Genomic DNA, 18,012 nt, shown 5'->3' with positions numbered 1-18,012 from the left:
ACCATCCAGAGATTCACATGCTGCAATGTTGCCAAAAAATACCACCTCATTCAAATTGGATGGAAAAACAATCTGCGAGTCTCAGATCATAAATTGGATTTATGTCTGGCCTTTTACTGGGCCATTCTGACACAAAAACATTCTAAAGGATGACAACCCTGCTACTTAAGGCAACAGGGTTGTTATCCTGTTGCCTTTAGTCTTTTGCTGCCATGATGGTTTTCCTCCAGTAATACTCTGTCTTTAGCTCCACTCATCCTCCCATCAACTCTGATCTCAAAGAGAACCATCCCCACATAATCATAACACCATCATGTTTTACTGTGATGGCTTGTTTACACCAGACTGTGGTGCATACTATACACTTGACCATGATGGCCAGAATTGTGAGGTGCATAACTAAGAGTTAATAGACACATATTACTGCAGTGTATAAAACTAGTTTGAACCATAAAAAAGAAATTGATTCTGACATTTTAGTCAGTCTTGGATGATTTAGTGTACTTCATTGAGGTTTCTTGTAGATTACATATTGAGGGTGCTGCTTAGTCTGCTTTAATCTAACTGCGGTCCGTTTGCCTAGAAAGTCCGGTTTGTTTGGGGAGGCGTAAACGCTCAATCAAACTCTGATGCAGACCAAAAAAGTGAACTCTGGTCCGTCCACAAACCTCGCTCTGGATTCGGTTGAAGTGAACTTTGGTGCGGTTCGAATACTTATGTGAATGCAAAGCGGACTGGAGATCGCAACCAAAGCAAGATGCGTACTATCGCGCTGGGCATTCTGGGTAAATACAACCAAAACAAATGTGAAGGTAAGTCTAAAGTGAGAGGGAATTTTTCAGAGGTTCCTGTGTCGTTTCCTTCAGCAATTCTTGGTGCAGCGCCCCCACAGGGGAGAAGGGATAAGCAGGTTTTCCAAAGGGTTTGGTTGGTTTGACTCAGTGCTGTGTGACAGAGAACAGCAGCAGCTGAAAATGTAACAAATGTTTCAAGTTTGGTCCGTAATGGAGTCTACCAGACTATCAGGCATGAAAACACCCTGAAAGGAGTCATGTTGCACAGTATTCAGTGGCTGACATCCTCATCGAAATGAGCATCACAAATAGTTTTCTGATGAATGTGAGACTTAAAAACCTTTAATGATATATATATATTTTTTACATTGTATGCCAAAGTGTTGTCTTGAAATCCACTCAGGGGAAAATTGCACGGTATATGTTTGACCTCACCCTGCCTGTGACTCACTTCCCCATGAGCAGATGTTCCTGGTGAACACAAGCTAAAGGAAAGGAATCTTGCTCTCAGGTCTCAACAGAGGCATCCATCATTCCTCTAATACACAGCTTATTGTCAAGGAGCCTATCGTTGGCTGTTAAATTTTCACTGCTAGCACTTTTCATTGACTCGGCAGTGTAAGTTACGACTCCACACGTGCAGAGATCACAGGAGGTGAGGGTGATTAAGTCAAGTGGGTTTTGAAACCGAGGCCTGTGCTATGGCTGCCTCAGTGTCCGCAGAGTGAGCACTTTACATAAGGTGAGCTTATCCTGCCATGTGAATATTCCACTTATGATCTCCAGACATGCTGGGGAATGGGCAGAGAAAACAGTCTGGTGGATTTCTACTACTGTCACTGTTGGCCATAAAGCTAGCATTTGTCTGCAATCTCATGCATCATTTTAACTGTCTGTCAAAAGGCGGTTAAATACTAGCATACAGTTAGCATAAGAGTAGCTGCGTTTCCACTACAAATGTGCGCAGTACTTTGTCATTGTTCTGCTAATGTAGAAACAGCACCGTTTCTTAATTGCTGTGTTTCTGTTAAATAAGAAATGAAATTAAAATGACACCAAAATAAGTTTGTTCATAAGTCATTAAAAAGTCATGGCAGCGACGGATGTAAACTGTAAACTGTTGCATGAAATATATTAACAATTTAGTCATGGTGCTAGCGCTCATTATCTACCAGCCAATCAGAGGAGACGTCGGCGTTTTATTCAGGCGATGGAGCGACAAGCCCCGCCTACTTGGGAGCGGCGCTTTGGAGAAATTGTATTTGTTGATTTTACAGAAGAGTTAATTATTCAACACTTTTGAACTAAGTAAACTTCACAACGCAATAAGACTTCTGGTGGAGCCAGATGCTCATTGTGTAAGGATGCCAGTGCCTTGTGATTCTTATGATGCGATAAAAGTGTTTTCATTGCAATTTTATGAAAAATATACATTCTATATGGCTGAAAAATCACCTGATTCTAGCGCAAAATCCTTTCATAGAACAACATGACTTTTCTTGAAATTTCAGTTTTTCCATGAAACAAATTTATTTTGTAATTCCTATTTGCACAATTATATTGTCAATGGAAACACAGCTAATTACCTCAAAGTTTCCTCTTACTACGTTGAGGTAAAATTGAAAGTAAGAAAAATTTAAACTGTGACTGAAAAATTGTTGCGGAAGAAAAACCAGTGAAAAGCTCCAACAAGTCTTACAATATGTTGTCATGACCACAAATGTGTTACAGTGTTTAAAACTGTAAACCAGCAATAATTCCAACAATTTCTTTTTAACCGTCTTTCAGGAAGTGGATTTGGTGATGTTTCCTGCCACTAGAATAGTTTGGTCCACATTAACCTCTGTGCATCAGAGTTTTTCCCTGTGGATTGTCCAGTAACGCCACAGAGCTGACAGACTGAGGTAGCTTAGCTTTGGGACAGACAGGCCAGTGGGCTGTAAAATGTCACATTACAGCAACGTCTGGTGAAATCTGACTCTGTTTGACTGCATCATGAAATACGTTTGTCGTCTGCAACTCTTATGTGTACATTGGCCTGACAAGTACATGATCCATTATGACCATAAGAAACACTTCTATTGTTGCTTGTATAAATGCTGACAGTTCAGCATCCGTTATTCGCCGCCGAATACATGTTTACGCACACGGTAGAAAAAGCAAAGTGAGTTTTTTCCTGACTCTCTGGCGTTGAATAGACTAACTCTGTTCCTGTTTTTGGTCAGTGTCAATCTCAGCTGCATTTTCTAGAGTTTCACAGCAAACTAATTGCACCAACGTGGTGCACAGCAAGAACAAAATAATTGGTAGGGTATTTAAAAAGAAAAAAAATCATGGAAGATATTATTGAAATAATTCAATAGTTAAAAAAAAATGATATCAAGCTCATTTTAATTCAAAAGCCAAAGACAATAGCTGGGTCCGTAAAAGCAACTCAATATACAATACAGACCAAAAGTTTGGACACACCTTTTAATTCAGTGAGTTTCCTTTATTTTCATGATTATTGACATTGTAGATTCACACTGAAGGCATCAAACTATGAATAACACATGTGGAAATATGCACTAAACAAAAAAGTGTAAAATAACTGAAAATACCCCTTATATTCTAGTTTCTTCAAAGCAGCAACCTTTTGCTGTGATTACTGCTTTGCACACACTCTGCATTTTCTTGATGAGCTTCAACAGGTAGTCACCTGAAATGGTTTTCACTTCATAGGTGTGCCCTGTCAGGTTAATAAGTGGGATTTCTTGCCTTATAAATAGTCATGAAAATAAAGAAAACCCATTGAATTAGAAGGTGTGTCCAAACTTTTGGTCTGTACTGTACGTCCATATTATGAACAGCTCTGGATGTTTTGCTCTTTGTATTGCTGTCACAAATCATCAATTATTGTCAACAAAATTAGGCTTTTTTGACTAAGTAATTTAACAAAAAAGTCCCTTTAGTGTCAATGTTAAAACTGATTTACATTAAATAAAGTATGTAACATAGAACCTGCCATTTTCCTCCATTCTTTCTGCTAAGCTGATCAGTCTGTCAGGTTGCAATGAGATCAGCTGTGAACAGCACTTGTCAGTCCTACCACAAGTTCTCTATTACTTTGAGGTCTGTGCTTTGACTAGACCAGACTCCAGAACCTCCTCCTTGTTGTCTTCAAACCATGTATAATGCTGAAAGTGGGATTGCAGGGTAATTATGGGATCTGTTTTGGGATTTTAGTCCTTTAGGCAGCTGAATCTTTTGTTGATGCTAGTTTTAAGATACCAGGTTATGACAGATGAATGTCATAACAGCTCTTTAAACTTTAGGTTATAAATCACTGAACGGATTAGAACCCAGTACATTAAAGATCTGCTGTTGTATCAACCTTTAGACCTCTCAGGTCTTCTTGTTCTGGTTCTGCATCCATAACCAGAACTAGAACTACCTCAATTAACACAATTCATGACAAAATTGTTCTGTTCTCCGATATGTGTATTTAATAAAATCTTGAGGCTACACAGAAGCACGCGTGAGACATCTCCATCTTAGCAGGTACCCTTTATTCTGGTCCGCCCCGAACACAATACAGCACAAAGGTTCCTATCCACCGATAGCCTGATACTACATCCCCCTTTCTGAATGGGATATGTTATGAGGGTTTATATACGAACATGTAGAACTGTAAACTTAAATCACACACCAGAAAGATGCACCCTGTGGAATACCCAAGATTAACTCAGTATCTTACTAGTACTTTTCCCACAGTAGAATGTGCTAGAACTTTAACTTGTTATTACTGTTTATTTATCTGTTTTACACTAAAGGTGCACAAACTTAAATCTCTTTCCAGTCACAGTTCAGCATTAGAACTAAGACATATATAAATCTCAGAACATTAAGTATTCTCTATAACATTTAACTTTAGCTACTAAGAGGAAGGGGTGGACTATCCAAATCCTCTATCTGAGTGTGGGGATTATTCTGCCCCATGCAGGAAACTCACTCAGTTCCTATGAACAAATATAATCATCCAGATAGGCTGGAGGTCTCCTACTTCTCAGTGAAACTCGACTCTCAGGTGGTGGAGTCTGATGGCTAACCTCCTGCTGGTCTTCATCTGGAACAGGTATGTGTGGAGAATTGTGAAGATTTCCTTCAGGTAATGTCTCGTGTGGAACAGCAGAAGTTTCAGGTGGAACAACAGATGTTTCAGTTGCTCCAGGAGTGTGTGAAAGGTGGTAGCTATTCCTTCTCAGCATGCCTCTGGGTGTCTCGATGATGTAGGATCGAGGTGACCCTGCTCCAGACACTACTGTTCCTCTGGTCTTCAGATCTGTCACCCACACCTTCTCACCTGGATGTAGGAGTGACATGTTGCGGGCCCGGTGCCTCCGGTTGTAGTTTTGTCTTTGTTTCTGTCTATAATCGGTTTCTGCAGTCCTCAGCTTTTCCATATCAATAATCTTTGGCGTTAGCTGAGACTGAGTAACAGGAACAGTTGTCCTTATCCTCCTTCCCATGAGAAGCTCAGTTGGACTGAATCCATTTGCTAATGGAGCGGAACGGTAGGCCATAAGAGCAAGATACGGATCCCCCGCCTTTTTAAGGAGATTCTTGGTAGTTCTGACTGCTCTCTCAGCCTCCCCGTTGCTCTGAGGAAAATTTGGGCTGGATGTTTCATGACTGAAACCCCATTCTTGTGCAAATCTTCTGAAGGAATCCGAAGCAAACTGTGGCCCATTATCAGAACGGAGACGCTCTGGTATGCCATGGCGTGCAAAGATGGACTTACAGTGTTCGATAACTCCCTCAGATGTTGTGGTAGTAAGCTTTGCAACTTCAAAAAATCTGGAGAAATAATCCACGATCATCAAATATTGTTTGTCCTTAAACTGGAAAAGATCAGCTCCCACCATGACCCATGGTCTTTGTGGGAATTCAGTGGGCAGTAGTGGCTCTTTGTGTTTAGTTCTCTCCCTACAACACGTGTCACAGGTCTCCAACAGCTTAATCAGCTCGCTGCTGAGACCTGGCCACCACACTGAATGTTTGGCCCTTTCTCTACATTTAGTTATCCCCAAGTGACCCTCATGTAGCTTTGACAGAATGTCCTTTCTGAGAGAAGCTGGAATCACTATTCTGCTACCATAAAGAAGCAGGCCATTTTGAACAGTGAGTTCACCTGAAAATGGCAAATAAGGCTGGAAACCTTTCTCAATAGAGAATTTATCTGGCCATCCTTCCACACAGAATTTTTTCAGTCGTTTGAGTATGCTGTCGCTGTCCTGATGTCTTTGGATTTCCCTCAGTCGTGGTTCCGTGGCAGGTAAACATGCAACGACTGAGTCAACATACAAGTTGATCTCCTCTTCTTGCAGTCCTCCCAAATCGTTGGGGATTGGAGCTCTGGACAAAACATCAGCTGTAGCAATATTTTTGCCAGCCACATGGGAAATGCTGTAAGAAAATATCATTAGTTGCATTCGCAGTATGCGAGGAGGAAGCTCGTTTAGACTCTTCGACCCCAGCAGCGGAACTAATGGCTTATGATCGGTTTCAATGTGGAACCTCTTCCCGGTCAGAAACTCTGCAAACCTCTCACAGGCCCATGTTGAAGCGAGAGCCTCTTTCTCAATCTGAGCATACCTCTGCTCTGTGTCGCTGAGAGACCGTGATGCATACGCCACTGGCCTCCATCCTGTATCAGCGTGTTTCTGGAGAAGAACTGCACCGAGTCCATACGATGATGCATCTGCTGACACACATGTTTCTGCATTCGGGTCATACAATGCTAGTCCTGGAGGTGTTGTCAGATCTGTTTTAATAGCGTCAAAAGCTTGTTGCTGTGGTGGACCCCATGACCACATATTTGACTTCTTCAGAAGATCTCTCAAGAGTCGGGTTTTCTCTGCCAGGTGGGGGAGGAACTTCCCAAGATGGTTCACCATACCCAGGAAGCGTCTCACCTCACTTATATTTCTGGGCTCCTCCATGGCTCGTATAGCACTCACTTTATCCGGGTCTGGACTGACTCCTGATGCATCAATGACTTGTCCCAAGAACTTTATTCTGCGTTTAGAAAACTCACATTTGTCATTTAGCGTAACTTTAGCCTCCTGGAGTCGAAACAGTGCCGTCCTCAGTCTTTCATCGTGCTCCTGCTGCGTCGTCCCCCAGATGAGGACATCATCCATCTGACAAAGGACTCCATCCAGGCCCTCCAGAATCCGTGTCATGCGTTTCTGGAAGTGCTCTGGTGCTGATGAAATCCCAAAGCAGAGCCGATTATAGCAATAGCGCCCAAAAGGTGTAATGAAGGTGGTGAGCAGGGAAGACTTCCTTGACAGTGGAATCTGCCAGAATCCAGCATTGGCATCCAATTTGGAGAACACTTTTACTCCTGCTAGCTGTCCGAGCGTGTGCTCTACTGATGGGAGTGGATGTTTTTCTCTCATGACATATTTATTCAGTTCTGTGAGATCAATGCATATCCTCACCTTGCCCGAGCTCTTGGGAACCACCACCATAGGTGCACACCAGTCTGTTGGCTCCTCCACTTTGGTGATGACCCCTTCCTACTGCATACGGTTGAGCTCCTCTTTAACCTTAGGCAGTAGGGGGAGGGATATCCGCCTCGGCGTTGAGAGGGAGAAAGGCTGCGCATCTGGTGACAGAACAATGTTATACTCACCCTCCATTAGTCCTAGTCCTGTGAAAAGTTTAGGAAACTCCTGTTTCACAGCATCAATCGAGTCCAAACCTATTTGGTTTACCCTGGCAACCAATTTTAATGCCATTGCGGCACGCCCACTCAGCAATGATGTGCATAAATCCTTCACAGCACAGATGTCCTCCTCAGTACTAACACTGTTGTTGCTGAGTGTTGCTGTAAACATGCCTTTCACTTTTAATCCGGTGCCTCCTGGTCCCTGCAGGATTTTCTTTGGTTTATCTAATTTGCCAAATTGGTACTGCGAATACAGTGTTTCTGGGACAGAAGGACATCAGCTCCCGTGTCTATTTTAAATACAGTCTTATGCTTGTCCACCAGTATGTCAGTCATCCATGGATTGTCTTTAACGTCTGTAGAAAGCGATCCCAGAAAAGCAACATCATTGTCTGTATGTGTGCTTTCTGTTGCAAACCCAGAATTCACTTGACATATTTTTTTATTTCTGCAGACCCTAGCAAAATGTCCCTTTTTCCCACAATAATTGCAGGCTGCTTCTCTAGCAGGGCATTGCTGCATACTGTGTCCTTTCGTGTCCCCGCATCTTCTGCACTGTGCCTTTTTATCTTGTGTAGCTTTTGTGACGACATATTTGTGTGGCGCCTTCGGTTGCCTGGAGCGCGCGCTCCCACTCGCGTGAACGCGGTCCAACTGCACGCCAGCGATGTCTGACTTGAAGTTAGCATGAAGCATTTCCTGTTGCTTTTTTTCTAGCTCGCTCTGACGGGCTCTGTTTAACGCCTTCTCTAGCGTCAGCTCAGCGTCCATTTGTAGCTCTTCTGATAGTCTTTTATCTCTCAGACCCACGACGAATCTGTCCCGCACCATCTCATCATGCAAAGTCCCGTATCCACAGTATTCAGCCGAACAGTGTAACGCGGTGTGAAAGCCGTCAATGGACTCACCCGTCTCCTGTTGGCGCTGATTGAATTTCGCCCGCTCAAATATAATATTCCGGCGGGCTAGGAAGTGAGCATCCAGCCGTCCCTTAACAGTCTTGTACTCACTCGCTTCTTGCGGAGTTAGATGCAGGGAAACCAGTATATCTTCCGCCTCGTCCCCCATGGTGTATATCAGCGTATTTACTTGGTTTTCGTCCGCTTGTGTCTCCAAACCAGACGCGATACGAAACCTCTCGAAACGCTTTATCCACTTCGTCCAGTCTTCAGCTCTGAACGTGAACTTTTCTGGCGGGGTGACTTGAAACTGGTTCATGACGTTGTCGTTCTTATTTTATTCGAGCCGTCAGTTCTCACTTGTTCTCTCTTCGCTTAGTAGTCTATACTTCTGACACCATGTTCTGTTCTCCGATATGTGTATTTAATAAAATCTTGAGGCTACACAGAAGCACGCGTGAGACATCTCCATCTTAGCAGGTACTGCTTTATTCTGTTCCGCCCCGAACACAATACAGCACAAAGGTTCCTATCCACCGATAGCCTGATACTACAAAAATCAGCTGAAACACTGAGTTCTTTTGAATCAGGGCTGAAAACCCACCTGTCCAGAGGTGCTTTGTTTCATAACAAATAACCGGAACATTGATCAATATATCTGATGTATATTTGCTTGATGATTTTGATGATGATATTTGACCAAATGTAATGTTTATTGCTTGTTTCATGATTGGTTACTGTATTATGTTTTTACTGCGTAAAGCACTTTGAACTGCCTTGTTGCTGAAATATAAATAACCCTGACTTGACTTTTACAGGCAGCCATAACATGACATATGTTGCATATCAGAGCAGTAGATGTGAGGCGCCTCCTCTGAGTTTGATAGATGTTCCATCCAATCAGCTTCTAGTTTTTATGCTCTTTTTAAAGGAGTTGTTTGTCTCAGTTCTTTCTTACAGTCACTTTAAGGCATAGTAATTTTTAACTATATGCTAAGAGTCCAGCTGTAACAACCTAGCAATAGCGGCAGAGATTTACCCTAACACAGATGTGACAGCTGGAATCTGCTCTCTTAAAAACTCATAAAGTAGTTGTGAAAAACTTACAAGCACCTAAAAGCAAAGCCCTGATGTCATTAGTTCTAGTTTGGATTTGAAGCCACCTTTCTGTACTTCTCGGTACTGTGAGTGCAAATGTAAATGACTTAAAGGTAACAGTTAAGCACCCCAACATTGGCTAGATTTGGATGAACCTTTGTACTCACCCAGACCAGTTATGGTTCTGGAGCCGACACGCCAACTGTGGCCAAAGTGGGCATAAATGATGGGATGATGATTCATGGAATTGTTGTTGACTGCCAGGTGATTTCTGCCCAATTGCCCAACATATGGCTTATACAGATGTCACAGTGCTCTAATGTTGGGACTGATGGGTATGGCCCCACTGCTTCCAACAATCCACTGGATTGTCAGACGATCCAGCCAATCACATCCTGTGATAGTATTAACTTACACAAACCCCAAACCTGACGTCTATCAAGTGCTAGTTGTTTGTTGCTGCGTTTCCATTAACTATGAAGCAAAATTACAAAAACAAATTTGTCTAGTAGAAACATGACAATTTTGAAACAAAAATTTGATTCTCGATAAAAAGTTTTGTACTTGGATGAGATGGTTTTTTTTTCGCATAGCAGGAGTGACGTGATCAACAGCTGAATGTTACTGCTGATGAAAACCACGTAGGAGACGACAGGAAGTAGGAGGAGGATGATGGTTTGTTTTTAGTTTTTTCCAACGTGTTGAATCCATAACTTTTCTATAAAATCACAAAATATAATTTGCCCAACATACCGCTCCCCAGTAGGTGGGGCTTGTTGCTCCAACTGTTCAATAAAACTCTGATGTCGCTGATTGGCTGGTAGATGATGAGCACTAACATGGCTGAATTATGAATATAATTCATGTAACTGTTTACATGAAAGACACTCCTCTAGGCACTGTAAAATAAAAATACAAATACTTTAATCACAATGAGGTTTTGGATCACATCTGCTGTTTGGGCAATAAAACAACTTTGCTTATTATTGATTTGACCAAATCTTGACTAAATCTTCTTAATGCTGCTTCTAACAACGAGGGTCACCAAATATATTACAGCCCTACAGTAATTCAAGCTAACCTTTATTGCAATCCAGGCATTTCTTAGCGATATGCATATTGCATTCAGTGATCTTCAATGTCAATACATTCGTGAGATATCATGCAGCCTTAATGTTTGTGCACTTTTGTGTTTTTTCCAGCAGCTTGTAAAACTTTCTTTGTTTTTCTGCTGTCCAGTATCAGTGTCCTTATTGGAGCTCCAAAAGCCAACACCAGTCAGCCGAACGTCACCGAGGGAGGAGCTGTGTACCATTGTTCCTGGAGCCAGAACAACTGCAGCGTTATCAACTTTGACCAGCAAGGTACCACGGTTTTATTCAGACTACCAGTCAATTACTTCTTCTCTGCTTAACAGATAAATGTATGTTTGTAGGAAAGCAAATGTTAACTAACTTGAGTTGGCAGCAGACTGTTTCCTACCTTACCATGTGTTGTGGTGCAATAGAAAGAATGGAGAACGCAACATTCAAAAGGAAGAAGTGCAGCATCTGGTGATGTCCATGGGTTCGAGACTTCAACCAGTTATTTTCAACCAAGTGTTAGAGTCTATTAATAAACTACTAAGTCTATTAATAAGTCTTATTATTAGTCTCATCAATGATTACTGACTTAATAATTAAGTCAGTAATCATTAATAAGACTACCAGTTGAGCAGGAATTTAAATTTATTCCCAACTACAGCTTAGCGACAGAGCTAACGCTAAAGTGACAGTCAGACTTACTAGCTCTATGTGAGCTAATCAGTAAACGAAACATGTTGCTGAGGTTGTTGGGCAAATATTCACATGCTAGCTTGTTGTTTTCCTCTGAGATAGCAACATGCTTTTGAAAAACTGCTTTAGCTGTTAGTTATAATTTATGTCTTGAAATATTCATTAAAAGTCATTCAAATAAAATGTACGATTACATGTAAGGTTAAGCTCCAGCAGTTTGTTTTTTCAGAACACATATTGCCACCCAGGATGTTAAGATGCCACTTTATAGTGAAGTCAGCTGCACTAGTTGTTGATCATCTCTGTCTGTTCAGCCATAAAAGTGGCTGAGAGAAGCAGAACCGTCCAGAGTTAACCACCACTGTGCTTGACCCAGAAGTCAGAAAGTCCAGCTGCTGCCCCCTTCACCTGCAGGTTCAAACCAGCTCTTTATGTTTTTCTTGCGTTTTAATGATTCTTAAATCCCAGCCAGGGTGAAAGGGTTATGAATGGAGTTTTTTTTTAAGTTTTGTTTTTTGTTTGCTGGGCCACATGTTAAATGAGCTCAGACTCATAATGTTGGGCCGAGGACCCCAGATGACGTGGGCCGCGTCCGACGCCGCTGGGAAAATAATTGGCTCCATCAGCAGCGCAGGAAGCGATACGGACCGCTGTTTGAGGATCACAGGGTGCAGCTTATTGTGAGCATGGAGTTTACGCAGCGCGAGTGCAAACCCAGCGTGCATAAATACACACCCAAAAAATGTTTACAAACACAGGCAGTCTGAGGGAAATGAAACACAACGCTGAGGAGATTTCTGTTATTTTTGTCATTTTTTTTTTACGTCCGGAGAGTCAGCGTTCTGCCGTTAATCTTACAGTTTCACAAGCTTTTCCAACCCTCACTTTGTTTAACACATGAAAACTTTCTGATGCAACTTGTTTCAGCAGAACAGGGGTGGACATTTATTGTATCGTTTATCATTTATCGTGATAAATTTTACAATTTCTCTGAGAGAAAATCCCACATGGATTAATAAGGTACCTACTGTACATACGTACCCTATCATGGTAAGATTTTTGTTTACACTTCTGGTCAGGCACGTCTGGTTTCCATTCAAAGTCTATGTGGAGACGCATCGAGGGCCCATTGAGACGCATCTAACACGGCGCGATTTGAAGCGTTTGACGCGTACGACAAATAAATCGGCAACAAAAAACAACGGCTAGAATGATCTTGACGTGTCTGACACGCCCTCTACGCGCCTCCACATAGACTTTGAATGTAAACCAGATGCGTGAAATGCTAGGTGTACGTAGAGCAACATCTCAAGCATCTGCATTCAAAGTGCACATGCAGTGAACTTGGAGCGTCTGACGCGTGTTTGACGTGCGTAACGCGTTTGCTGTGAACGCACCATTACTGCTTAAACCCTCCAAAACTGTCTGCGTTGTCTGGTTTGTTAGTTTTGCTATTTTCTCCGCAGTTTTTTCATTGAAAGGATATAAAAATACCAATAAACATGAAAACATGATTAAATGCAGTTACTGTGTGCAGTTTAGTGATTCAAAGCACACTTCTTTTTTGTGACTGGTGTCCTAAAAGAAGCGTTTCACAAATAGGAATATTTTTCGAGAGCACTACTTATGATTGCTGTGATGCAGTCACAGTCATACAGTTCCCTAAAAAAAAGAAGTAATAAGTTGTTCTTATCATCATTATCACAATAGCACCATGAAGTATGGTGATAAATGTCCATATTGCCCACCACTACAGCAGAATGTTAGTTTTAAAGCAACATTTTGTGGAGATGGGATATTTAATCAAGTTGCTTAATTCCAAATGGTTGCCAGGGATCAACACAGACTTTCTTACTTCCAACTCTCCCTAAAGTTATTATTCCTGTGTTACTGCCAGGGCCCCATCTAAAAACAGAACCTGACTATGAAGAACAGCCATTTGGGCTGCAGAAACAGCATGATCTCTGCGAGAGGTTTGATGTCATAGAAAGCAGATTAAAGCTGCAGAGCCCTGGAATAAAGGAATAATACATCCATGTAAAAAAAACAAAGAGAACAGTAACACATGCAGAACCCTGCATTAATGAATATTTCAACATGCGATGACATGGTTACTAAATTAGAGAGCAGCCTCCATCTACAGATGTGGACTCACTTACTGGCAACCCTGGTGAGTATTAGGGCTGAACTAAGAGGTGTGGTCTTTAAATATATATATATATATATGCAGTACAGACCAAAAGTTTGGACACACCTTTTAATTCAATGAGTTTCCTTTATTTTCATGACTATTGACATTGTAGATTCACACTGAAGGCATCAAAACTATGAATAACACATGTGGAAATATGCACTAAACAAAAAAGTGTAAAACAACTGAAAATACCCCTTATATTCTAGTTTCTTCAAAGTAGCAACCTTTTGCTGTGATTACTGCTTTGCACACACTCTGCATTTTCTTGATGAGCTTCAACAGGTAGTCACCTGAAATGGTTTTCACTTCATAGGTGTGCCCTGTCAGGTTAATAAGTGGGATTTCTTGCCTTATAAATAGTCATGAAAATAAAGAAAACCCATTGAATTAGAAGGTGTGTCCAAACTTTTGGCCTGTACTGTATATATAGTTATAATATAACTTTTTCAAGGTCTGACGTGAGCGGCTCGTCCAGACTGCCATTCTGTTTCCAAACAGACTCAGCTGTTCTGTGCTGCTGCAGTGAAAGACGGGTGTAAGGTTTCAGTAGACGTCTTTACCAGGGGTCCTGATGAAAGAGGCTATGGCTGCTGCCTGAATGAAACTCTGCTTCTCTCCTCTGTGTTTCTGCAGGTGACCGCCATTTTTACATAAATGGTGTGAACACTCAAGTTGAATTCAAGTCCCATCAGTGGTTTGGCGCTATTGTGCGTTCCCATGGTAACAGCATCTTGGTAAGACTAGAGAAGTAACACTTGTAGCTGTGATTAAAACCACTGAATATACGTATATATATATATACAGTACAGACCAAAAGTTTGGACACAACTGTGTGTCCAAACTTTTGGTCTGTACTGTATATGTACTGTTTATATATATATATATATATATATTTATATATATATATATATATATATATATATATATATATATATATATATATATATATATATACACAGTATATATATAATGTACACTCCAATATTGAAGAGGGTTGAAATGGAAGTTATTTCATTGAATTGAACAAATTTTAATCTAATAAATTATTATTCATAAACCACAAAATTTGTTTGCCCCCCTTGTTTAGTTCCAGTTTTGGCAGCTTTTTATCTCTTGTAGGCTTATTTAAAACTTTTAATTTGGCTAATTTGGGATTTCTGGACCTTCTCTTCTTGTTAACAGTGCCAGATTTGTTATTTTTTCACGTTTCAGTTTTACTTTCATAATGAACCCGGTCCTGCTCTTGCTGTGTCCAGGCCTGTGCTCCCAGGTATTACTGGAGGACAGAACACGACACGCCGTTCTCTGACATCACAGGAACCTGCTACCTCTCTGTTGACGCTCTCAAAACCTTTGTGGAGTTCGCCCCGTGCAGAACAGGCGGGTTTCTGGACTGATATTACGTATATACAATCGCACCCACTCTTAGCTGTTTCATTGCAACACGAAGTAACAGCTGTGGCCATGTTTTGGTGTTTCTCGCTGCAGAAAGACACGGCCCTGCTGGACAGGGTTACTGTCAGGGAGGATTCAGTGCTGACTTTACCAAGGTACAGCAGTTATGTGCTCAGCTGTTCACTTATTGTTTTAATAATGTTTCTGCTCTGTTTGAAAATGACATGTGATACATGTAGAGTGCCTTTCAAAGGGTTTAAATCATTTTATTGGGATTTATTTTGATAGACAAGCAGAAATAAGTATATAATACTAAAGTGGAAGAAACATAATGAGAGATTTTCAAGTGTTTTATGCATAAAAATCAGTGGCAACATTTTTATTGAGTTAATTGCAGGGTCTGTGATTAATGCATGAATTGTATTTTAATCTAAATATCTAAATATATCAACAAAATAAGCAAATTATTGATTAAACAGATTCATGAGCAAAGTATTATTCTATCCATTCATCTTTCCAGAGTTTCAGGAACTTCTGATCATTCATGGAGCTTCTATAGAAATGCTGACTGTGTGACTGCTGACATTAGCGTTAGCTGCTACATGTTTAGCTTTGAGATGCTATTTTAGGTCTGTGTGCTCCAGTGAACGATTGGTTGCTTATGAAATGAATAGTTTTTATATTGGATTAAAATTTTTAGAAGTGGAATAAAAGAGGCTGAGTATGTCTCGGTGATTTGCAGCCCCTCCCCCATATATTTTGGTCTATCACATAAATCCCAATAAAATATACACTGAAGCTTCTTACTGTATTAATAAAAATAATGTGGAAAACTTGAAGGTGTATTAAGTTTTTACGAGGCAGAATATAAAGACTCCTTCAGACTTTGGACCTCAGGAGGAACTGCTCTGCTACTGTTGTGTGTGTGTGTGTGGGTGTGTGTGTGTGTGTGTTACAGGATGGAAGGGTTGTTCTTGGAGGGCCTGGCAGCTTTTACTGGCAAGGTGAGCTGAGATGAGCGTGAAGCAACATGAAAACCTTTCAGAAAATCAATTTCGACCTAAAATGTCAAATGTCATTGAACCTTTTGTAGGTCAGCTGATTTCAGCCACTACAGAGGAGATCGTTAAGGCCTACTACCCCTCCTACTTCCTGCTGTCGGTCGCTGGACAGATTCAGACCCGGCAGGTCCAGGGGAGCTACGACGACAGCTACCTGGGTGAGAAAGCGGGTGAATCAAATCAGGCTCCAACACGAAGTTTAGCTTCAGACAATATCAATTGATAATACGTCCGTTAATATTCAATAATTTCACTCAACTCCAATAAAGAACCGCACAGCACTCTGGGGGATGTAGGCAGAGAAAAGACTTTTATTCCGTAAGTTTGTTTTTTAGTAGAATATGGTGAAACTTTTCTAAGTGTATCGAAGGTTGTTGGAATCAGTTATCTCACTCACACTTTGGTTACCTAGCAACAACTTGTTGAGTGAAGGTCCCCACATACTCGGGTGTCCAGCCCTGCTGTGTGTGTTGTGATTTCAAAGTCAACCGTAACGATTGGCTACATTTCTTGTGACAAATTCCTTCACTTCCTACAATCCTAATGGATGCTAGCAAGTTTGATAAGCTAGTTTTGGCCTAGCCCTGTTTCTTAAGAACTGTCACACAACCGTCCGCTTTGAGTTCGCCATCCAATGACTACGTTCTGACCTCTGAGGAGAGAACGAGAGAACGTCTGGCTTAACAGGAAACTGCTACTGCAGAGCACTACTACACAGATTGTTGCTAGCTAGCCAAAGAGCAAGTTAGCTGACGCCACCAACCTTTCTTAGCTAACCATGAGAGGTTGAGCTGCTGTTTTGGATCAGAGTTCAATGGAATTCTCAAATTTTTATCAGATATATTTTCTTATGATATCGATCTATCACGTTGGATATCCTTTTTGTTTTATCGCCCAAAAACGGTCAACTCTGCAAATAGAAACTTCTCCCAAAATGCTGTTTTAAAATCTGCTGCTTGACCTTTCTGCCGGTTCCATCAGCAGCATGAGTGACTCATGACGTCCCTCGAGATACTTCATGTCACAATCTGGTGGTCAGCTTTCAGTTAGCACTGAGATCCTCTCCTCTGGCCAGGAGCAACGGCCTGGAATATCCCGTGGCGGAAATACAAACTTTATCACTATTAAGAGAATAAAATATCTTTTATTTTTATTACCTACATGCAGTCTTATGTTGTTAAGATATGAAAACTAATGTTAGTCAGAAAATGTTTTTTATTTGATGGTGACAGCATTCTCGTAGCTAAATATATTTAATAAATCGCTTAACCTTTGCGCTTTACTCAGCTCCAAGCACTTGTCTTTATATTATTGGCTTACCACAAAGTAGAACATAAAGTGAAGGTGATGCATGTTTTTCCTTCATTTATAAATGTAACCACCTACTCAGTAAGCCAGGGGTTTGTCAGCAGGAAAGCTCTGGCTGCGTTCACACCACACACATGCAGCTGTGAACTGTGAACACACTCCAAGCAACCGGGCCGAGACCCACGGTCTGCTTCCAAACCAACTCTGGCGCAACTATTGATTATTCTGACAATTGACAATTAATTGGAATTTTGTTTTGACACATTTTGCAGATTGTTCACTTTACCACATAAGCTTATTTTATACAATATTAGAGATACATTTAAAAATTAAATAAACAACTCAGTTCTTTTCTGGATAAGAAAATGAACATGTTATTGCCTAAAATACAATAACAATTCCTTTTTTTCTTGTTATCAGTACAGTGCAGGGAAGATCTGGTGACTTTTGAATTAACTGATTAATAATTGATCAGTTAATTGAAGTGCAGTGGGTGATAATTAAGATCATTTTTGTGACAGAATTTGAAGCTAAAGCTGCCATTTGAAGAGTTCAGGGTAGAACATTTACAGACAAAGTTTTTTTTAAAATCTAAAATATAAAATGTTTGTTTTCTGTTCAGTTTTGCCTTCCTCCCTGCTCCGACTATGTTTTCCTTTAAGCAAGTGAACTTAAGGTGCACTTCAATCAATGTTAATTCGTTGATTGAATTTACAATCAATTAATTACTCAATTAGTTGACGATTATTTCAATAATCGATTTACCACTATTA

The 18,012-nt window shown here is 40.8% G+C and overlaps 1 protein-coding gene across 1 annotated transcript in view; it reads left to right on the top strand.

Annotated features, from left to right (window-relative positions):
• Positions 1-18,012, top strand: part of LOC116712897 (integrin alpha-5-like) — a 48,194-nt gene that overhangs the window by 4,982 nt on the left and 25,200 nt on the right. The window contains exons 2-7 of the mRNA XM_032552772.1: positions 10,746-10,870; positions 14,109-14,209; positions 14,732-14,855; positions 14,964-15,025; positions 15,829-15,874; positions 15,964-16,089. Coding sequence (XP_032408663.1) covers positions 10,746-10,870; positions 14,109-14,209; positions 14,732-14,855; positions 14,964-15,025; positions 15,829-15,874; positions 15,964-16,089 — 584 coding nt within the window. The remainder of the gene's footprint in view (positions 1-10,745; positions 10,871-14,108; positions 14,210-14,731; positions 14,856-14,963; positions 15,026-15,828; positions 15,875-15,963; positions 16,090-18,012) is intronic.

Source organism: Xiphophorus hellerii, chromosome 22 (genome assembly GCF_003331165.1).
Source record: "Xiphophorus hellerii strain 12219 chromosome 22, Xiphophorus_hellerii-4.1, whole genome shotgun sequence".
Classification (NCBI taxonomy): Eukaryota; Metazoa; Chordata; class Actinopteri; order Cyprinodontiformes; family Poeciliidae; genus Xiphophorus; species Xiphophorus hellerii.
Note: the sequence above shows the minus strand (reverse complement) of the source record. Positions and strands in the feature narration are given on the sequence as shown.